General features: G+C 35.5%; 1 protein-coding gene across 1 annotated transcript in view; it reads right to left on the bottom strand.

Moving 5' to 3' along the window:
• Positions 1-24293, bottom strand: part of LOC150084857 (muscle-specific protein 300 kDa-like) — a 437962-nt gene that overhangs the window by 392093 nt on the left and 21576 nt on the right. Inside the window, exon 2 of the mRNA XM_090376370.1 lies at positions 23154-23521. Within this exon, the coding sequence (XP_090232496.1) occupies positions 23154-23370 (217 nt within the window). The 5' untranslated portion in view covers positions 23371-23521. The remainder of the gene's footprint in view (positions 1-23153; positions 23522-24293) is intronic.

Genomic DNA, 24293 nt, shown 5'->3' on the forward strand with positions numbered 1-24293 from the left:
ACCTCCGTAGCCAGGTGGGCAGGAGCTGCAGTGCGTAGCACACGTTTCTTGATTAGACCGGGGTTCGAGCCCGTGACTACCAAATATGGAGGATACGGAAAGGTCAGGGAATGACCACCGCATATCCCCGGAGCAATATGGCCTTAGTTGCTAATGCTACTAAAAACCAAATAACAAAATCTCTCACTCACTCAGGGTAACTCGGAATTTTTTTTTTTTAGCCGGTGCAGCATAAGCCTCAGGCTTCCTTGCACCATATGGCTAATCATAATCATAATAATAGTAATAACGGCCTGCCATCTTAAAGCATCATCTAAACAACGATGACTTGCCATTATCATTATTAGCCATATGGTGCAAGGAAGCCTGAGGCTTTTGCTGCACCAGGCAAAAAAAAAAAAAAAAAAAAATTCTGAGTTACCCTGAGAGAGAGAAGGAAATCACCAAGAAAGAGAAGAATGATGATATCCAGTTCAGGACCCTGGGTGTGACAAGCCCATACTCACCAGATGCGAGCCCTTAAGTACTGGAGATGCTGCTATCCCACTAAGCAAGCCAAAAAACAAAAATGAAGTGATGTGGTCGCAACTCGTGTTTTTATAGGCATGAACTATTTGCAGCTCTGTAAGGTGGTTGATTGATTTCTATTGGATACTCGGAATTTGCAAGTCAGGATGCCGATAATATAACAGATATTCGCTTTCGGGGACATTGTTCACAATAAAATATTCATGAAAAACATTTTTTTCTGTTAATTTTGTCGATCAGAGTAGTTAAGAAGAAAAATGCCATCGAAATAGCTATAGTAAAAGTATTCGTGAGATCAGAAAATAGTGTTCAGTAAGCGGTAGACGATTAATTAATCTAATCGCTATTTTTTGTTAAAGTCGTTTGGATAGGTTTTAGGAGTATAAATCAGTGAAAACGGCATTCTAAGATCCAACTTTTTTACAGTTCATAACTGTTTACAGAAATCTAAGGCTGAAAAGAGAAATGCAATCCGATTTTTTTTTTAATTCTGGGAAAACAATAAAAAGAAGAAGGAAGGCAAGGATTAACTACAGTAGAGAAACCTGATTTTTCCATGGGATCCATGGTATAGGCATCGGAGAAGGAAATCCTTTATATGTCTTAAGATATAATAATATAAATAGCATTCCTACTCAAGACTTTTAAATGCCTGGATGCAGAAAAGAAACTGATCCCCCACTCACTATATTAAAAGGATTGCTGCCATCCTATTAGCGAAGGCGCCTGGATACGATTCGCTTTTATGTTAATAAGACACTGCTACAAAGCAAACTAATTTGGAAAAAAGAAAAACCAAGGTCTGTCCGTGATGGCAATTAGCTTTCATACTGAGATGCTATCACGACGACTTTCCTTGTTATTACCCTCCGAATACAGGTTAAGTGGCATTGAGAAATAATGTTCCAGTTTATTTGTAATAAAGTGCCACTACATCATGGTTGAGCAGTCACTTTACTGAGTTGTTAGTACACACCTGACAATCCAGTAATGATATAGAGTGGAATTGGCAAATTATTAGATCATTTGAGGCTCTGAAAAAAATTCAAACTTTTCAATATGAAATGGATTAAATTTTCTCCCTAAACAAAAAACGTTAAGCATAATGAGTATAATACTTTGGCCATCCATGATTAAAACCACGATACGAAGTTTAGAAACTAATCGTATAATTTCAAGGCTGTTTCTGTACAGCTGAATCTTGGAGCTTTAAAAGATTTAGGTCTGAAAATATTTCATACAAAAAAAGGACTTTCCAACCACATATACTACATACTCTTGTCAGCTACCCTTTTTCGGGCCCGGAGGCAAAGAACCCGTTCGGGCCCCTACTTAATTAATGAAAATTGCAAAAACAAGAGACTAGACGCCGGGCCCCTAATGGGCCCGGGCCTTGCCTGTCTACATGGTAGCTACGCCATTGCTTGTTGTTGTATTAGGGTTTTAGGAGCATCAGCGACTAAGGCCATATTGCTCCGTGTATACTGTCTGTAAATTGCGTGTGTTATTTGGTCAATTTTCTGTTTTGCTGGACGAAAAACCCAAGTTTCCAGGAGAAAAAACATGCTACCCTCGCCTGGACTAACTCTTGTAAAAACTTGTAATAACTGAGAGCAAAGTGGAGGAGAAATTGTTGAAGATAAATACAAGAAACGCACCTGGGGTGGATGGGATCTATCCAGTTATATTAAACGAGGCAGCAAAGGAAGTAAGCAAACCCTTAGCCATAATTATGAGAGCTTCCTTGGACACAGGGGAAGTACCCATGGACTGGAGATGTGCAAATGTGACTCCAATTCACAAAGGAGGATCAAAGGGCGACACAAATAATTATAGACCTGTTAGTTTAACTTCTGTTCCAGGAAAATTAATGGAGGCACTGGTTAAAGAAGCACTGCAGTATCATCTAGACAAGACTTCAGTCATAGCTCAGACACAGCATGGTTTTGTTAAGGGGAAGTCTTGCCTGACCAATTTGATTGGATACTATGATGCAGTCACAAAACAAATGGATGCAGGGAATAACTTTGATATTATATACTTGGATCTTAGAAAGGCTTTTGATACTGTTGCACATGGAAGACTGCTGCACAAATTGGAGCAGTGTGGCATTGGAGGCAAATTGCTGCTATGGATAAGGGGATGGTTGAGTGGCAGAAGACAGAGTGGTAATCAATGGACACTGCTCATCGTGGACTAATGTTATTAGTGGAGTCCCTCAGGGTTCAGTATTGGGTCCATTATTGTTTTCTGTATTTATAAATGATATTGATGATGGTATATGAAGCTTAATGTCCAAGTTTGCAGACGATACGAAGGTTGGCAGGGTTACTGACACTATGCTACTGCAACAGGATCTGGAAAGGTTGAGCAGATGGGCTGAGAGGTGGCAAATGAAGTTTAACATTGACAGATGTAAAGTACTACATATGGGAAACAGCAACCCCAGAGCAACGTATCAACTCTGTGGTATTTGTTTTGTTTTGTTTTTATTGGCGCATTAGCTACGGAGGCTATAATGCGCCAAGACCAACTCTGTGGTACTACACTGACAGTGGTAGAGAATGAAAGGGACCTGGGGGTGGTTGTGCAGGCAGATATGAAAATTTCTGAGCAGTGCGGACGGGCTGCAAGAGTAGCTCATGGTGTATTGTCGATGATATATAGGAATTTTTCTAGCAGGGATAAGGAGGTGATTATTCCCTTGTATAAGGCAATGGTCAGGCCACACCTAGAGTACTGTATACAGGTCTGGAGGCCTCATTTCAAGAAGGATGTAGAGATGCTGGAACGAGTACAGAGAAGGGCAACAAGATTAGTGAATGGAACAAAGGGGTGCTCTTATGAAGAAAGGCTTAAGTTTTGCAAATTACAGTGTCTGGAGACCAGGCACCGGCGAGGTGATCTGACAGAGTGTATAAAGCCTTGAATGGTTTGAGCATGCTCAATGCTGATGGGATTCTTCCTCTCGCTCAGAATAATCACCTGAGAGGGCATAAATTCAAATTGAGAAAAGACAGATGTAGGATAGACATGAGGAAATTTGACTTTTGCCAGCAGGTGGTTGGTTTGTGGAATAGACTTCCATCCCTTGTCGTGGAAGTTGATAGCCTAAATAAGTTTAAGGCTCAGCTGGACAGGTATTTCGAACGAACAGAGGGGTGAAGTGGAAGTGGTTATTTTTTATTTATTTATATTTATTTATTTATTTTTTTTTTTTTTGGCTGATGCTGCATAAGCTTGCTTTCTTGCATCAAATGCCTCTACTAATGCTAATGCTAACTCAACCACATTGTGAAAAACGTTCATAAAAATTCCTCAATTCATCGATGGGCCTCGAACTCAGGTCTTTTCCACCTGGTGTGGGGGAGGATGGTGATTCTGCAAACTGTGCTGTCCACGAGGGCACTACATGTTCTGTGCCAGGGAAAATCAAATTTTTTAACTGGCACCAGAGCTTATCGTTCATATCTGTATGGTGCATTTCTCTATTGATATCTATTCATGGGTCGATCTGAATGTCACACATGCTGAAAAACAAAACATAACCCACAAGCGAAAACCCTGTTCCATCCACTTGATATCCAGTGTTGGAATAGGTGATGGTTGTGTGTTCATAGCATAGGCCTCCAGTGTCCAACCATATGCCCCGTAACATCTTACAAGTGTTCAACTAGATTGAGGTCAGGCGAATTTGGAACAATTAAGATGGGTGGTACCTTCACTGTCTTCCTCCAACCACTCGTGCACCATGTGCATCCTATAACACGGCACATTATCATCCTGGAAGATCCCATTCCTGTCCAGGAAAAAATGCAACTTGGCAGGCTGCACAGTCTCCTAAGAGCTGCCAGTAGACCTCACCAGTGAAACCAGTACACCAGGGGTACTAGCTTTTGCCAGCAAAACAAGTCCCATATTAAGCAACCAATGCCACCTGCTGGATAATGGGCATCATGCATGATAGGTCCATGGACTCATGTTGCTTGTACCACGCACGAAGGCATCTATCAGCTTTTTGCACCAGGTATTTGGATCGTCCGACCAGCACATTCATTTTCAAGTCATCCAGTGTCCAACCAGTGTGTTGTTAACACCAGAGCATTTGCCATTGAAAATGATCAGCAGTGAGAAGAGGGTGTTGTCCCTTGGGGTTATCTGCTGTGGAACTCCATACATTATATCTTTACTTCTCATAACTACTACTTTATCACTTTGACTTTCAAAAAAACAGATGTAAATTACGACTACTCTATCGTATGAAGCTGTTCAGCATACTCCATTATGGATGGGTGGTCATAATTTAGTGATCACTAAGTGTATACATATTTGTACACCCAGTTTTAGAAAAACTGCACCATAAAAGTTAATAGAACTATCGGCAAAATCTTCATAAAAAGTTGGAAACGAGAAGCAACATACAGGGCCAATGAAATGATCAGTGTGACATGTGTAATTTTTAGTTGCAAACAACTGGATACTGGTAAGTAAAGATGCCCATATCATGTGTATGAGCATCATATATCCTACTGAATTAGCTTGAACAAGATCACAGTCGGGCTCCATGAGGCCAGATGGTCACTTGCAAAGTGCTCTTCATTTTGGACGAGATCCTAGAACAACTGGTTATGAGGTACATAATTTTCCTCCAGGCTGTAACTAAAAAATCTGCCTCTTTGAGAAGGTTACAGATTATGCTAATTCATATTTAGGACAACAGATATCAAGAAGCACAATTAGCAGGAACAGAAATAAAGTCATTGAGTCAATTTCCACCTCACCACATCCCATCCACATAGAGCAACTTCAGTGGTTCAGAGAAAAGACCAGCTGGAACAAATGGCCACGAATTGTCTTCAGTGATGAGTCACGGTTCTGTTTCAGAGTGGTGAATCCATATGTGGCAACCCTTACTGAAAAATGTGTTCTACCTGTATCCAACAGACACAAAAATTGACCACCAGGAATCTGTATGATATGCCTGTTTCTTATAACAGCACTTCATTCACCACTAGTCTTGGTAAAGATTATCTGACAGGTCGACAATATGCTAATCTTTTGCCACTTCTCCACTTCACATAACCCTTTATTTTAAGGGGCCATTACTTGATTCTATTATGTTATCAGTTTCTTCACAATGTCTGCATGCTTTATCTGCCAGCCTAATTTTTTCTTCTATTGAGTATGTCTGGAACATGGGGGGGGGGGGAATTTAGAGCCATGCCTCAGCCAGCCAAACCACAGAAGTTTTAAGGGAATAGTAAATCCAGGTATAGATGAACTGACTCAATGCCAAAATTTTATGGCTTGGATTGCTACCAGAGGAGAGGTGTGGCGAGTAGCCAAAGAGCCCATTTCAAGGATCTGTTCATTTAAAATGTAACTATACTGAGAAATCTCAGTAATATACCATCTTCTTGAAATATGAAATCAAGATAATTTTCAAGATAATGAAATCAAGATAAAAATATTCTTCTTTAAATATGAAATATCTGTACACCAGATGGTGCAGATGTTGAAAGTAACACCATCTTGTTGATAAGACAAACCAATTCACTTGGTTTATATTTTGATAATCAAGCATCAGGCCACAGCTCTAATATACCATGTTAACCCTTTCGTGAGTGCAAATAGATATACTTATGAACTACTATACATATACACATATGGACTTACAGACACGTTTTCAAGTTTCTTCATTATGGCATCAATAAATTATGTCATATTTACAGATTATCTTGAAACTCTAGGGAAATGCTGCCATCTATTTAATGTTTCCTGTGTTTACAAGTAACAGTAACCATTTTCATATGAATTTCCATTAAATAGTAACTATTTTCATATGGATTTCCAATTCAGGCCTGAAATAGCCGATTGGTCAGGAGTGGGAGTGCAGTAGCACTCCACTCCTTGAATGGACCGGGATTCAAGCCCATGACTGCTAAATACAATTAACATTTGTATTTATTGATTTATTGTAAACTCCCCTGACCTGGTGGTCATGCCGGAGTATAAACAAGGACATTTTCATATGGATCTTGAATCCTTTCAAATGGATTCATGATGATGTGGGGTTACACGAGTGGAAATTGAAGGAATTCTCTGCAATTCAGTTCAGAGCTTTTTTTTTTTCTAAAATTTTCATTCTAATCTCGTTTTTGAAATAGTTTCATTATAATATTTGACTTTAAAGACAAAATAGGAAAAAATTAAATATTTAAAAGTATTTATGTAGTTTTTCAATCTTTAGAAACACTTCTGAATATTAGAAAATACTCACTAAGGAGACCTATATACTGAAAAGATTAATACCTCTAAAGGACCCATTCAGCAAAGAAAAATGGCTCATACACTTTGCCAGCACTTATAGCACAATATATATAGCCTCTTCTGAACTGTCCATAACATGTTCAACATTGGTATGAGTATTTTAACTTCCCCGCATTCAAACATTACATCAATTAACCTTTACAAAAACAAAAAAAAAGACAAAGTTGCCTGCCTTATCATTTAAAAAAAAATTTAGACAGATTATGCTATCTGAAAGAAATACACTATCTAATAAAAAAGTGATAAGGTTGCACTATCTGTTCACTGTGGAGGCACCACCAACACATTTTCTCATAACCCCCCCCCACCAGTTGTTGGGATATTCAAGCTGACTGATACTTAACAGTTGCTACACTAGTAGGTGGCTGTCTACATATTTTTCCCTCGAAGAGGCAGCAATTGTATATAAATGATCAATATCATGCATGAATAGTGTCCACTTATTTTCTCATTAAACACAAATAAGTGTTTACAAAATACTTTTTCACTGTCTTGAACAATGGACACCAAGAAAACACTCATATGCAAATAAAGTAGTCTAACTTTCTTAGCATTAGAAAAAAAAAAAAAAAAAGGATTATGTGAAATCAAATATCTTAACCTAATAAACCAACTGCTTTAAGTTTTATGAATGACTGTTAGACAAAATCATTGAATGAGGGTTTATAATAATAATAATAATAGTATTTATGACTGTATGGCAATTTTGTCCTTCTTATAATAACAATAACAAAATACAATTTTTTTTTCAATACTTGTGTACAAGAAGACTTGTTAAGGAAATTCTAATTCCTCATCAACAAGTTCATTATTTACATTTGACATCAATGTTCCTATAATAATAATTCTTTAATTAGTAGAAACTATTTCAACTTTTATTTCCAATACAGAGACTCAGGAATCTTACAGATCAAAACCAATTATACAAACAATATCAAAAAATTACACTCAAATGAAAACAACAAAATTACAAATTTTAAAAAAAAATCATAATGTACAATCCGATAAAGTAGACTTCATCCTTAAAAGACTGTGGTCATTTAAAGAAGTGCCTACGTAAAAGACACTGTCCTTGACAACTTCTGAAAGGTATCAACACAATAGCTTATTCATATCGAAAGCTACCTATAGATTCATGATACAGTGAATTATCACATTGGGAAAGTGTTTCTTGAACAGGGCCAGTCTATCAAGCTTTAAGGATAAGAATGAGTGCTTCTTAGTTCATAGTTCAGAATTCTCCAGCCAACCATTTTTCCAATGTTCAGGTAATCCATTTTTCTTTGGTAATCAAGGGAGGGGGGGGAGAGATTCAAGTACATGCACAGTTCAGGTTAGGATGTCATGAAAGGAAAGTATGTCCATCTATTTAGCCCACTGCTGCACTATGAATACTAACATTAATAATTACAAGAGGACTAGGTACATTTTTATTTATCTTCCTAGGTTCTCATCTGACTGAACATGTGCATTAGAATGGCATAATAAATGCAAAACTTGCTGAAAGATAGAGTAGGTAACATAACCTGCATCTTTGACATCTAAAACTTTCTTACACAAGTCCTATTAACAATATAGTCCTGCTGCATAAAAGTACTGTTCAAATGGCTCCAGAGGAGCTATTTAGCATCCAAAAACTAACATCTAAATTTTGCTGCCATCCCATTGCACATGAATCAAATATTGCTTAACTGCTATGGCAAATCTTCCAGCAGTTCAGTCAATGTTATTCTGTAGAACTTCAAGTATGGGGATCCAATAGATCATGTGGAAATGATATGCAAACAATGAGGTGATCATTCATTATTCTATACTGGTGCTTTTCAAACTTTTTTTTTTCCACAGAACTGTTTTGCAAATCTAAATCTTCTGCAGAACCTTAATATCTTCAAAAACAGTAATAATTAACAGCAATACATATACAAATTAAATAAAAAGTCGTGATAAAAAAAATTAACAAAACACTTGAAGAACCTTTAAAATCCCCTTCTGGAACCTTAGGTTTCTGCAGAATATGCTATGAAAACCACTGCTCTAGATAGTTCAGAAGCTTCAATTTTCTTAAATCATATTAAAACATTTTTAATATATCTCAAAAATCCTCATTACAGACATTTTCTGTTATCTGCCCTCTTTCATTAAAGTACTGAAACAAACAACATAAAGATTTGTTAAAGCATAGCAATAATTTTTAATGAGGAAGATGATCATAAAGAGATGATGATCTCCCTCAATAAAAATCATCTCCATCATCTCTCTGTCTGTCTCTCTCTTATTAAAAAATCTCAGGGAACCCTACTGTTCTTCAAAACCCATATTTAAACCTACATTCTACATCACATGCTGATTAAGAGGTACTGCTGATGTCACAAAACCTGCAAGGAATGTGGATTCTCTTTTACTTTTATGTGCATATTCAAGATTCTACCTCTCCTGAAGAAACCTCCTTCTGTTACCAATAACTGACATGAAAGTGAAGCTATTGCATGTTGTTGATGAATCTACAAGAAGGATTTTAATCATTATGGTAGAACCTCTACCAAAGCCTACACCTGTTACACATAGTAATGGTATTTGATATACATGGAGTGTTCACCACAATGAAACTGCAGTAATTATCCTTCAAATGCTAGTTCCAGAAACCACTTTAATTAAACTTCAACTAAATTAAAGATACTCTCTTGAAAACAATTGGCATAAATAATATCCCAGATGGTCTTCCAATGTTCAAACAGCATTACAAGGTGTAGCATGCTGTAAGTTCATATCAAGCTACACACTTTGCTGCAGCACGGTTTATTTTCCTCTTCTTGTATTTAGCCAAATATTTAATGATAAGAATAATTTCCTTTAATTTTGCTATTCTGGAAAATATACAGTCCATCCATACCAATCCATATTTTCAGAAATCATAATCCAGAAAACATTTAATACAGATTCATCTTGTCACAGCATTCTGCATTGCAAATAATAAAATAATAAAATAAATAAAATAATTAACATGTGTGTGTCATAACTGTAAAGTGTAAAATTACACATATATTTTTTAAATTAATTAATTTTTGTTTTGTTTAATTCTATAATGCTGACTATTGAAAAGTTATGTTCTGAAATTTTTTTTTGCTAAGATGAAAAGAAAAAATATATAAATAAATCCTGTAAATATACAAATCATTAACATGTAAAAAAAAAAAGTCAAAATGATTAATTAATGCAACCTACAAAAACAAACATTGAAATTAACTGATATTAAAGATAAATCTTAATTAAAATAAATCCAGAACATAAATTACCATATATGTCAAAAAATATGCAAAATATGTAGTAGTGAACCTGGCCCTGTGTTCTTCAACATTCGCACCAAATCAAATGTCCATGTCCCCTAACTCTTCTGCTCTGTTGCAAAAAAATGGTCATTTAGAAAAATCTCCTCTTGATTCAGTGTACACATGTATATCTTAATTACTGCCCTCCCAGGGGCCAGAGGAATTTACATCATCATATCTGATTAGCAGCCAATGAACCAGCACCACAGTTAACAATGGGATATGCAATTTTTATAAGGACCACAGACACTCCTACTTATATTAAACTAACCATTATTATACTAGCTATTCAGCTGATATGGAACAATCACTCTTACAAAACTGGTGCCAGTCAAAAAAACCTCAGTGTATCTATATTCATTTCAGATTAAAAGTATTTTAATCTGAAATGAATAGAATAAAATACTTAAAATACTTTTAGTTTTTAAAAGATATTTTCTCTTCAGACAGAAAGAGTCCTCCCAAAATTTTAAAACAAATACATAAGAATCAAAAGAGATATAAGATTCTTAATCTGAAAACTTATATTTTAACAAAGTATTATCCCACTTCAGAATATTCAGGCCAAATAAGAAGGTTATTTGGGTAGTCAACTAGGTTCTATGTCCTAAGTTTTGAATAATTTTTTGCTGTTGTTTGGGTGAAGGAGAAATCCAGCTTAATCAGCACTTGGCAAGTTCATAAGGCTTTGGCAGCATATTACAGGTACTTTCTCATACTGTCTAATGTCAAGACAGAACTATTTTCCAATGAATGGGGACAAAAAACATGTCTATAAAAATATGAAACCTGAACTGGAATAAAATGGACCTTCAATTCTGTGAATATTCTTGTAATATAACTTATAAGTTAATAATTTTCCAACTTTAAAAAAAATAAAAAAAACCTAGAATTTGGTACTTGTGCCCTTGTTGAGCAAACTAGATAATTCTTGTTCAAAATACACATGTATTTACGTGTTTCAACTGGATGAGATTCTCAAGTTTAACCAAATGCCAGGAAAGTTAAATACAGATGGGAAGTATTAGTCATACTGTCCTGTCTCCTAATAAAATGCTTGGCTTGAAGTGAGCTCTTTTACAAAACTTAACAGCAGGGTCCAAAAATATCTAATGATTTAAGGCATGAGCATATAAGCTTGGCTCAGCCAGGTGAAACACAAATCCACTAGGTTCTATGTCCTTGCAAGAAATTATGGAAAAAAATTTGTTTTAAATAGCTTATATTTTACAGAGCTTAAGAACTGCCACAACTAGTCAAATGGCAATGTTTTCTTAAAACAGTTCACTGAAAAATGCAGAACCTATCAGTAACAAATAAATTCTAAATTTCTAGGGATATATATTTTTTAATTTTTTCATTATTAACTGTAGTAGTAAAATTAAACTGAAAGAATGAAATCATGAATCTAATAATATAAAAATTTATCTTTTAGCAACAAAATAAAGCCTTAAAATACAGACTGCAAATTACTGATATTCATGCCTTTTTAACTAACATATAGAAAACCCAACAAAAAAAAAAACAAAACAAAAAAAAAAAAAAAAATTATAAAGGGGCAATTTATTTACTGGGGACTGTTCATGTTTACAGTAGATATATTGCTCATAGAATCATGATATAATTATATTATATCACGATTCTAAATTATATTAAATTAAATCACGATTTTCTTGGACAAGTCATTAGCTGTAATAATGATAAAATAACTGGAAGTAAAGAAAAGAATAAATTTTGGATGGATAGTATTCAGGAAATATAGTCACATGCTGAGGAGCAATATCCCAATTTGTCTGAAATGTAAAATAATGAACCAATGTATACTCCCCACCATGACTTCAAAAGAATGGAAGAGAAGCTGAAAACTACACAGCAAAGAATGGAACTAATTATATATACATCACATCTGGTGAGTATGGTTGTTGTTATCTGGTTTTTAGGAGCATCAGCAACTAAGGCCATATTGCTCCGGGAATATGCAGTGGTCATTCCCTGACCTTTCTGCATCCGGTGGGGATGGGCTCGAACCCCGTTCTAATCAAGAAGCGTGTGCTGCTGCTCCTTCCCACCTGGCTACGGAGGCGCCTGGTGAGTATGGGCTTGGCACACCCAGGGTCCTGAGCTGGATATCATCTCTCTCTCTCTCTCTCTCTCTCTCTCTCTCTCTCAGGTAATTCAGAAATGTTTTTTGGCTGGTGCAGCATAAGCCTCAGGCTTTCTTGCACCATATGGCTAATAATAATATTAGGAATTAGACTGTAAATATTTTAGCTTTTAATTGCATTTAATTTGTTATACAGGGTGTTTCAGTTAAACGTTTCAGAACTTCTAAGAGGGGTAGGGTACATCCTGACAACTCGAAATCATATAGCAATGTGGGGTCGGAAATGCTTTCCTGAAGCGGTGTTGTACACAGAAGCACCATAAAGAAAAGAGACCGTAAGTGAGAAATCGTTTTAATAATACATGAAAAGAAGCAAAAGGTACATGGATTAAAGTAAGTGTTCGAAGTTTCTTCCACGGGCTACAATGCACGCCTCACATCTCCGACGCATGGACATCCGAACATTCTGGAATACTCCAGGCGAATTTCGAATTTCTTCGGCAGCTACTGCGATTCTTGCAACCAGCTCCTCAGCATTGTCAACAGGGGTGTCATAAACTAGCGATTTCATATGACCCCAGAAATAAAAATCAAGACATGATAGGTCGGGTGACCGAGCAGGCCAACGCACGGGACCACCACGTCCGATCCACTGTTGACCAAATGTGACATCCAGGTAGTTACGAACATCTCCGCTATAATGGGCAGGGGCTCCATCGTGTTGGAACCACATTGTCTGTTGCGTCGATGCAGAAATCTGTTCATCTCTCAAAAGTTGTGGCAATACTTGCTGCAGAAAGATCAAGTAGATAGGTCCGGTTAGACGACACGGTAACAGGTAAGGTCCGATGAGGTGATCTCCCATAATACCGGCCCATACATTGACCGAAAATCGAATCTGTGCTGCACGACGACTTCTGTGTACAATACCGCTTCAGGAAAGCATTTCCGACCCCACATTGCTATATGATTTCGAGTTGTCAGGATGTACCCTACCCCTCTTAGAAGTTCTGAAACGTTTAACTGAAACACCCTGTATATATATATTGCTGTTTTTGTTTATTGCATCTATATCTGTATCATTGCAATATATTTATGTCAAATCAAAAAAACACTTTTAATTATGCCACTTCGTTTTAGAATAATATAATACTTCATGTATTTCTTTGTGCCAGGATCTCAGACTACCAAAATCCGGTACTGCCTACCAATAACCTATTTTTCCATTAATAGATCCACTGACAATCTTAAACATGTACTACTGCCATACTGAACATATATCCCTCCTTTGGTTTTTTAGCATAAATAAATTACAAGAATCATGAATAATCTTAATCCAGCAAGTTACTAGGCCCTGATGGCATTTCTTCAGTTTGTTCTTAAACCTATACTCTAGGTTAATTCCCGTTTCAAAAATGAACTGTTGTAGTTGTAGGGTTTAAAGTGCATCAGAATTATAAATTGCACATGTCCTGTGGTCAATATTCAGTTTGCTGAATGAAAAACCCAAGTTTCAGGGAGAAAAACCATGCTACCCTCACCTGAAACCAACTTCATATCATCTGTGGGATTCAAACTCAGGTGTTTTCCACCCGTTATAGATAGCACAGTAATTCTACCAACTGTGATACCCACGAGAGCAAAAAAAATTAGTTTTTACATGGTCTTATTCCATTGCTTTTCCATCTGCACAGATATTGTCTGCACTCAGTTGTTTCCTTAGACAGGAGAAAATTCACTCAACCAGTTATCATCCTATTCCCTTAACCAACCCTTTATTTCAATAGCTGTCAGCTCTCCATTATCCTGAAACATTCAATCTGGCTAATGATCACCAGTATGGATTCTATCAAAGTCAATCCACAGAGGGATCTCTGTTGTAGATCACTGAGAAGTTATGGTGCATAGTTTGTTCTGACAAATTTGCACCATAACTGTGCAGCACAAAGTTTGTCAAAACAAACTTTGCACTGCACAAACAACTACAACAACTTTCTAATGTCCTCTCATAACTCAGTCCCATACAAAAAGAACTTGTTTCACCTATACTTGTCTTCAACAGCACCCAGATTTCTATATAAGTACACATATAAGCACACATCCTTAATTCTTGACATGACATGTATCATAACAATTTGTTCTACATTCAGAAAGCTAGCTTTTCTGTTTTATTTGCATTAACTTTCATTTGAGCAACAGTTAACTGTGTAAAAATCTCAAACCTACCCCTATGAAATACTTTTCCTATGCAAGCAATTTTATTACATGAAACAATTGTTTCTTGGTTCTGATGCCAAAATGCTTTTCCTGTTGCAGGTGGACTGTGTGGATGAATTTAGCAAATTTCCTTACCCTATGCAAAAACTGACTAAACAGTTATTTTGATAGATTCCACAGAAGGTGAAGATGAAGGAAAAAATAAAAATGCACTAAATACACATGCTTAGCTACTAATGACAGCATCAAATGGATTTTATATAGTGAAAGTGTTTAAATTTATCTTTATGTAGTTTAAATTATTTATCACATCTGCAACTGCAATATTATCTCATATCTGCTGTAGCATTATCCATGTGATTTTTGTTAGTTGAGCTCAGTAAACACTCTTAGCAACACTAAATATAAAGAGTTTATGTAAGCAACAGAAAATATACATTAAACTTCTGTGAAAAGAATATTCGTTTCATTAACTAGACTAAATCATGCTGTGTTTCATGTCAATGTGACACTGTAAAGTAGCATAACTGACATTATAATCACTATGCTTTAATGGCACAAAACCAGTGCTTACATTATTGAAGTAACAGCTGATTGATGAACATGTAAAAAGAAAAAGAGTGATAGAATAGAAGCTAAAGTTAATATCTAAAATTTAAATGTGAGAATTCATAAAGGGCTCTTAAAGAGTACACTAAAAGAAACAGTAAATATTTTAAAAGAGTTGGTTTAAAGTGTTAAAAAGGACTATAATGTTTTACGCAGTTTCATTAGACAGAAGAAGTCTTTTTAATGTCAGCTTAACTCACTGGGACTGTGTTTAATGAAAAAATATTAAAATTTTGACTCTGAGAAGTGAATCTTTCAGTGGACCTATGTTTCTGAGGGAAGAAATATATTTTAGAGGTGGTATAGTGTAGAACTGTTTTATTAATGTCAGAATTTATTTTGCAAATCAGTATCTTCATAGCAAATGCAAATTAAAACAGATTTTAATTTCCTGCAGAAGTCAATTCACAATTTCTATCCAAAAAAAAGGGTGGGGGGGAATATGCTAAAACAAGAAAAGTTCTTAGCTGTAAATTTTGTTTTGATAGCAGAATTTTTTTTTTTTTTTAATCTAAGTAGTCTGTACATCATTTGGAATGCTAATAATAATAATTACTTTTTTCAACAACAGAATTATATTGATAAATTATTATAACACCAACCCACATCTAAGTCCTCTAACTTTAGGTGGTTATCCCGATATGACTTTGTGGTTAAATTTAGTTAGCCATACAACATACAACTAAAGCATTTACATTCACTGATTTTTTATGTGCACATAATAATTTAGTTTTGCAGAATACAATCTCTGATTTTTATAGAAGTGTAAATTCAATTCATTAAGTTTAAGCACAATAAGTTAATTATCAAATTATATCACATTTTCTCACAGAGTCAAACTAAAAGGCAGCCAGATATATCTGACCTGGACAACAAACGAATATTTGTAAGTCATTAAAACAAGAAAGGATCAAAAAATATCTGTTTGCTAATAAGGTGTAGAAAGGAGATAATTCAAACATTACTCAAAGAATCTTTTCAGAGGATTTTCATACAGAAAAACAAAAAACTTGAATATATTTACTGTAATTTGAAGAAACAGGAAACAGTTAGATACTAAACAACCTTAACTCAACTATATTAGCAGATTGCAAATTCTAAAACTTTATTGCATCTATGCAAATAATATAAATAAAAAAATAATTTAATGAGAAAGAAAGTGATGGTAAAATATACAAAATAACAAAAAAAAAAAATATCCAAAGGAGATGAATTAAATATGAGGATTATTCCTGATGAAATAACCAACAGTCCTCTTTTTTTTTATTAGAATATATGACATATGAAGTAATACTGCAGTAGCTATATTATTATTGCAGATATTAAATAGTCTTGATGCTAAGAAAGTGCCAGGTCCTGATGGTATTTCTCTACTTATTCTCAAACCTGTGATCCTGAGCTTACTCCTGTTCTGTGTTGGCTTTTCCACTTTCTTATTCAACCGGTGTTTTCCCTTCTGCTTGGAAATTTGGTCATATCCAGCCAATTCCTAAAAAGGGTGACAAATCCCTCACATCCAATTATCATCCCACTGTGCTTACTTCTACTCTTTCTCAAGTAATGGAGTAATCTATTAACTGCCAACTCCTAAACTAGCTAGAAACCTTCCTTCTGATCAATGATTGCCAGTATAGATTCCATTAATGTCAATCTACGGGTGATATGATGGCTTATGTTACCCATTTGTGGACAAATTCAATAGACAAGTTCAGTGAAAATCAAGCAGTTACTCTTGAAATTTCAAAAGCTTTTGATCATGTTTGGTATAAAGATCTTGAAATAAGTTTCTCTTATGGTTTTCCAACTGTTTTTTGTAATTGGGTATCCAGTTTTCTCTCTGACTAATCAATGCAGGTTATGGCAGACAGCTCTGTCTTCTAACTTCTCCATTAATGCAGGTATTCCCTAAGGTTCAGTTCTTTTTCCCATTCTTTTATGATATGCTTTGTATATTAATGTATTGTATATTAATGACCTACTTCCACTGACCGGAAATCCTATCCATAGTTTTGTTGATGATAGCACATTGCATTCTGCCTTCCAGTTTGAGAAATCTTGAACTGCACAAACAGCTTCAACTTCTTGAATATCCACAACCAATTACCTAAATGCTGATCTCCAGGTAATTCTCCAGTGGTGCAAAGACAACCTAGTTGATTTCAATCCTTTTAAAACTCAGTTCTGTCTTATTTCTCACTAAAAGGATTCTTCCGCTCTTATGCTTATCTTCAATGACAATCTGATTTCTAGAGAAGATAGCATATCTCTACTGGGGATTACCCTGACTTCTAATCTTTCTTAGCATAAGCACATCACAAATATTGCTTCCTTTGCATGTAAAATCTTGGTTTTCTCTTTCAATGTTACTTTTCTTCTAAATAGCTGCTCACTTCGTATAAATCTCAAATCTGCTCTATCATGGAATATTGTTCCACATATAGTGCCAAATATAGTGGCCTAAAAACCTCTCTCTCAGGCTTCTAGATTCCATTCAAAAGAGGACACTTAAGTTAATTAATGACTCATCTCTAACAACAGAATCTCTCCAGTTTCTGTCTCATAGACATTCTGCTGCATGCCTTTTCTATAGATACTTCCACAAGCACTGTTCTGCTGATGGCTTCTCTAATTCCCACTCTATCTCTTCCAAATCAGTCCAAACACATGGACTGATTTTGGACATCTTTTCTTCCTCATTTATTCATTTGACTTCCATTTTCTGGAACAACCTTCCTTTTTCATACATATTTCCTAAAAATTACAATCTACAGAAATTCAAGTCTAATGTCAACAAGTATCTTCTTTCATCTTTTCAACCTTCAACCCATGCATGGTACTATGTACTATAGGTTCTAATACCTCTCATGCTTGGGATTTTCATTAAAAAAAATAATAAAAATACTGTAGTCTGCCTTGAAGATTAAGATAGTGCAGTGAGCATTCTCTTCATTACAAATAAGAGGGTAGTGTGGTTAGCTAATGACTTTCTTTACTATATAAAGAAACTCTTTCCTAGCACACACGTCCCTATGAAACTGCTGTAAAATGCTCTGTACTATATAAAATTTCTCAAAAAAAAAATCTTCAGGAATAATACAATGATGCAGTGTCACAAATCAATAAAGTTCAACATTGATGCTGTCAGTTAATTTTTAGAAAAGCAATATTTCTATCCTCGCCAAGATATCTCCTGCATCACAGATCGTGCAGTATGTAATCTCTTAACAGGTCATCCCATGGCCAGCTAGGACACACACTAGGGGAGGCTCAGCTCCATTGGAAAAATCTGAGCCCTCCCACTCAGTCCAATGCCCAAATATTGAAGATGAAATAGTCTGCTGTATAACTTGGACTGTGGAGATGAAGCATATATGAAAAAGATACGTATCATCAATTTTTATTTCATAAACATCACTGGTCACTGTTCAAGTTATAATGGAGTGTTTGTATTTCAATTTATACAACATTAAACAAAATTTGAAATTTTTAAATAGAAATTTCTGGTAATCAGCAGTCAATAAACTTTTATAGATTAGTTTAGTTTTCCACTGTTCTTAATTCTGTTTATCAAGATTTCTAGACTTTCTATGGTTTGTTGGTAAATTGCTGGTTACATATACAATATAATTTACCAGTAAACTGTATTTTATAGGTAATCTCAAGAACATTTAGCTGCAGTACTATTAATACATGGGAATCTACTTTATGAATTTTAATTAGAATAAATCAGTTACAAAGACTGTCAATGTGTCACCAAAAAATGATCAATTAACTCTGCTTGCATTCAAGAATGAACATACAAAAACAATCAGTATGGACATTCTGATTGTGATCAAGTGTATGCAACTATTTAAAAAAAAAAAAAATATATATATATATATACAAAGGGTACTAGGAAAGTTTTGCAATACAGCTTTGTTTATTTAATATTTTCAAAGTAATTTCCTCTACATTCAATACACCTCTCCATCCTCCGAAACCAATCTTTAAACCAGTTCTGCCAAGTTTCACTGGGGAGTAAAGCACACTCGTTGTCCCAAGCCCGTAGAAGGTCCTCATCACTGGAAAACCGCCTCCCTTTTAGCTTCATTTTCACATGCGGGAACAGTGCAAAGTCGCAGGGAGCAAGGTCTGAACTGTAGGGAGGGTGCTCGAGAAGTTTCAGTCCTGTCGTGGTCAAATATTCGGTGCAGGCTTTGGCGCGGTGAGCTGGAGCATTATCGTGATGGAGGTACCAGGTGTCCATTCTTGACTTTGGCCGCAGGTTCTTCATAGATCCAATGACTTTAGGCAGGCATTGTTCAGTATACCACTTAGCTGTGACTGTCTTCTGCGTGTCCAAAACGACACGTTCCACAATTCCACTCGATTTGAAAAATACAGCTATCATTTTCTTCTTTACAGATCGAGATTTTCTGACAATTACGGGTGTGTCGTCATCATCAAAGACCCAAACTTTGTTTTGAGCCTTGGTCGGCAGATCGTAATAGTACAGCCAAGTCTCGTCACCTGTCACGATGTTGTTCACATACCGAGATTGTCCCTTATCAAACTTTTTTAACATCTCCCGGCACCAAGTCACACGTCGTGTCATCTGCTCTTCGGTCAGTTGATGCGGCACCCAGAGAGAACAAAGTTTCTTCACGTGCAAATGATCTTGCAGAATCGAACGAATTGCTTGTGCATTTAGGCCCAAAGTATCCTCTATCTGTTGGTAGGTCACTCGCCTGTTTTCGTCAAGCATTTTCCTCACAGCAGTAACGTTTTCCTCCGTAACTGACGTTCGTGGCCTTCCCGGCCTCTCAGAATCCTCCAGAGTGAAATTTCCCCTTTGGAATTCTCTATACCACCTGAATATCGTTGTACGATGTGGACAATCATCATCTAGTGCAAGAGTCATTTCTTCTAAGCACTGGTCTATGGTTAAACCACGCACGAATTATACTGCAAAACTGTCCTTATCTCATTTCGTGACTACGATGCCATCGCAAGCACTTTACACTCTCACTACTAATGAATAACTGAGCCCATCGACTTGGCGCGGCGGCTACTAAGCACGTATGAACATGTCTCAACATGCAGCAACAAGCAGCTTCCTGTGATTCATTGTTGCGTCATATTGCAAAACTTTCCTAGTACCCTTTGTATATATATATATATTGTATAATCATACCTAATAAGTGTAATCTGTACATATAGTAAACTCTAAAATCTGGCATCATCAGGCATTGAGAGGTGCCAGATTTTAGAGAGGTATATGTAGGAGGTTAATTCTCTTTGGAAAATCACATTCCAATGAATTAAGCACACTAACAACTGAACTTATTTACAACTGTAAGCATTTATAATGACTATTTTGTTCTTTCACCACCTGTTTTTACAAGATTTCAACTACATGGATAATGCAATGGTCTTATTTCTCAGAACAGAACAAACTTCCTCTGTAATGAGTTGTCCTAGTGTTTCACTACTTTCAACTGATGGCTTTAGCTATATTGCAACTTTGAAAAAATCTCCAATTTTGTATACTATATGGCAGCTCACATCAAACAGCTTTACAAGTGTTTTGTCTGAGTGCTACCACTAGAGACTGCCTGCTATCTGATGAGGAACTAGTTAGCTTTGAAACAGGCTGTCACACAGCATCTCACCTTTTAAACAAATGGCCAATTAAGCTATCAGAAGCAATCTGTTTAAAAGTAATGCAATACCAGGGCAACTCATTGCAAAGGCAAGTTTGTTCTGTTGTGAAAATTAAGGCCACTGCATTACCTCTGCTGACCACGAAACCAGATCAAAGGACAAGATAGTCTTCTACAAGCATCTTATAAGAAAGAAATGTCACTTTTTTTTTCTTTTTTTTTTTGCATGCATGCATGCATGCATGCATGCATTCTTAAAGACAAGTGCAGTCAAGGGGTGGATTACTTTCTTAATATTTCTAAATTGTAAAATGTAGATTTTTGGAAAGACGTGTGCCAGATTTTAAAGTATTCTAGATTCTAAAGTGCTGAATTTCACAGAATTTACTCCATAATATTTATTACTATGCCCATATTCTGCCTGTTTAATAGCTGAAGTTTTATTGTTATGCTGGCAGCAATCACAATTATATTTTTGAAATATTTTATGATTAAATAATGTTTAGGAGAAAATAGCAATTTCACTTTTGAAAAGCCTCCCCTAAACTTCTGGCAGCCTCCCCTGAATGCATCTAGCCACTGACCTCCCCAACTAAAAGAGGCATTGTGAAAAAAAAAAAAAAAAAAAAAAAATGGTCTGTGTGTACACATGTGAACATAAAAGAATATTCCAAAAGAAAAACTGAAATAGAAAGTTAAGTTAATAATATAATTTTAAAAAATAACAGTTATTTCATATCCAATTAAGAAATACATTGTACCAATTTTTCCATTAGTTTTACCCTAAAGGATGATTCATTGCTTTTTATTTTTTAGGCAGAATGCAGATGTACATACAGAACAATTAAAATTTTTATATTATAACTTTAAAATATGTATGACCATTTGTATAATTGTTATATTATATTATAATACTATTACATATTGGACACCCCAAGGATTTGGGAATTTGGAATTTAAAAAATAAAAATAATAAATAATAAATAAAAATAATATCTTAAATATATTACAGAATGCATTTAAGATATTTGTATTATAAAGTATCTTATAAGGAATCTTAATTAGCTGATTTTCTTTTTCTTTTTACTAATTATTAAACTGTGCATTGTCTTTCAGGTTTTATACAGTATAGGGAAATGATGTTATTCTGAGAAAGTAAAATTTATTTAATAATACACCTGGATACTACACGGATTTGGGGAAAATGAATGACAACTGCCATCCATGTCAGGAAGAGGTATAAAAACAACTGCATTCATGCTAGAAGTAAGTAGATCAATGAAATAGAATAGTTGGGATCAAGCTGCTCAGTGACTTCCAATGGTAAGTCATTGAAAGATGCCATCACTGCAGCAAAACTGCAACACCCTAGATCAACAGTGGCTGACATGATCACCAAATGGAAATGCTGTGCAAATTACAGCCAGGAAACATTTGGGTAGACCACAGAATTTGGTGTAAAAAAAGACAGTGGAGGTCACACAAGAAGAATAGATCCTGTCAGTCCTCATCAAATACTGTCAAAAAAGGACATCAGGGAAGCCACAGCTGATATTAGCCCAAGGAGGCTGCACAGAACTGGATTTTGTGGAAGAGTTGCAGCACACAAATCAAGCATCACAGCATACATGCACAGTGCCAACCTGCCTGGTACACAACACATCTAATTCCAACATTTTCTGGAATATTCAAATGTTATGTTATGGAGTGACAAATTGCATTACAGTTTTCTGATCTAGTAGCCATGTTTGTATCTGGCAGATGTCCAGAGAACATTATTTACCAGAATGTGCTGTCCTAACTGTAAAGTTTGGCAGAGCTCTTATCACCATCTGGGGTTTCTTGTGGTTTGAGCTTGGACCATTAGTCACAATTCCAAACAATGATATTGATGACATGGATAATTCCACTCTTCTTACACTACAGAACAGTGTGGGGAGGACTCTATTCTATTTCAGTATGACAGTGCACCACATCATACTGCAAAGACTGTCATGACTTGGATTAAAAATGTGGACACACAAAAGATTCACTGGCTTGCCCAGAGCCCCAAACTTAACTGTATTAAGTATCTTTGAGATGAACTGGAATTCCAGCTTCAGGTCAGGCCAAAACACCCACAGTCAGTAGCTGAACTGACCACTGTGGAAGAAGGAAGACCAAAACATGACCTTCATATTATCAAAAATTTGTTTTAGTCTACCAATGAGGATACAGTGTGCAATTAAGGCCAAGGGTGGGCCAACATATTATTAAATATTTTATCAATAAAAGGTTCTTTGAAATATAAAGATGTCTGGTTACTTTTGTAAATATAGTGTATAGATGAATAAAATTTTGCTCTGAAAACAGAACAAAAAACGCAAACTGTACACACACACACACACATTCACATACCTGCTAAATGCTGTATGGTTTGTCGAAATTCCAGTTCCTTTTCATCCACATAATCCTGAGATTGGGCTGCAACAATTTCTGCTGTTGTCAATCCCTGCTGTTCTTGAGGTTCTTGTTGTTCTGTCCATCTGGCACTCCATGGATACATTGGAGGAGCACCAGAACTTTCTTCCTGTGGCTCATCCTGTTGATGTTGCCACTGATGCCAAGATGTCATTTTTTTTAACTGAACGTTTAGCTGCCAGAAGACATTATAAAATTCTCAAACCATACTGAGGAAAATAAGAGATGGAATGTCTCAGCTAAGAGACAAACCTCTGCAATCTTCTACTCAAACATCACTTTTTGTGTCTATATATAACTGGCAGCTGTAATGGGAAAAAAAAATAGCATAAATTACAACTATAACAAATTCTGCAGGTGAAATATATATACATATATATATAATCTCATCAGAAGAAATTCTAGAGCAAAATACCAAAAAAATATTAATATGTTCTAATTACATAATCTGTTTCTACGTTACAGTTTTTGTACTATGAAGCCTATTAAGGCTTTATAAGCTTCATACAGCCTATGAAATAAAAACATTAAAAATAATGGGAAGATGGAATACTTCCAACTGAGTCTTACTACAGCCCCACTTGAAAGGTCTGCCATCTTTAGGATTTAAACCCAAACATTTTTAAATGGGCAAATCCAACCCATTCGCAGAGGTCCAGTTGTCAGAGTCCTTTATACGAATAATGCTACACAAATGAAATCTGTCCCAATAAATAACAGTATAAGCGTAATCAATATCTGTATCATATAAATGAGTCAATACCTATATTAAGAGTATCATCAATAATTTTATAAAATGCATTTATCAGTGAATGGATCAAGATTATATTGATTCAGTAGAGATAGATAAACTGCACTATAATATCTATAAAATTTATGTAAAGTAATTTATTTTTCTTTCAACCTGAAGAAGTCCAAAATATTAATTGCAATACTACAATAATAAAATATATTTGCCCATAAAATAATGAAATATTACAAGTATTAGTTATTTTAATTTGCATTTGAAATTTAAGTTAATTCTTGGAACACAAAGCAAAATATAAGGTACCATATTAGAAGTAAAAATAATACTAT

Source organism: Mastigoproctus giganteus, chromosome 6 (genome assembly GCF_048544385.1).
Source record: "Mastigoproctus giganteus isolate SK-2022 chromosome 6, ASM4854438v1, whole genome shotgun sequence".
In the NCBI taxonomy this organism is placed as follows: Eukaryota; Metazoa; Arthropoda; class Arachnida; order Uropygi; family Thelyphonidae; genus Mastigoproctus; species Mastigoproctus giganteus.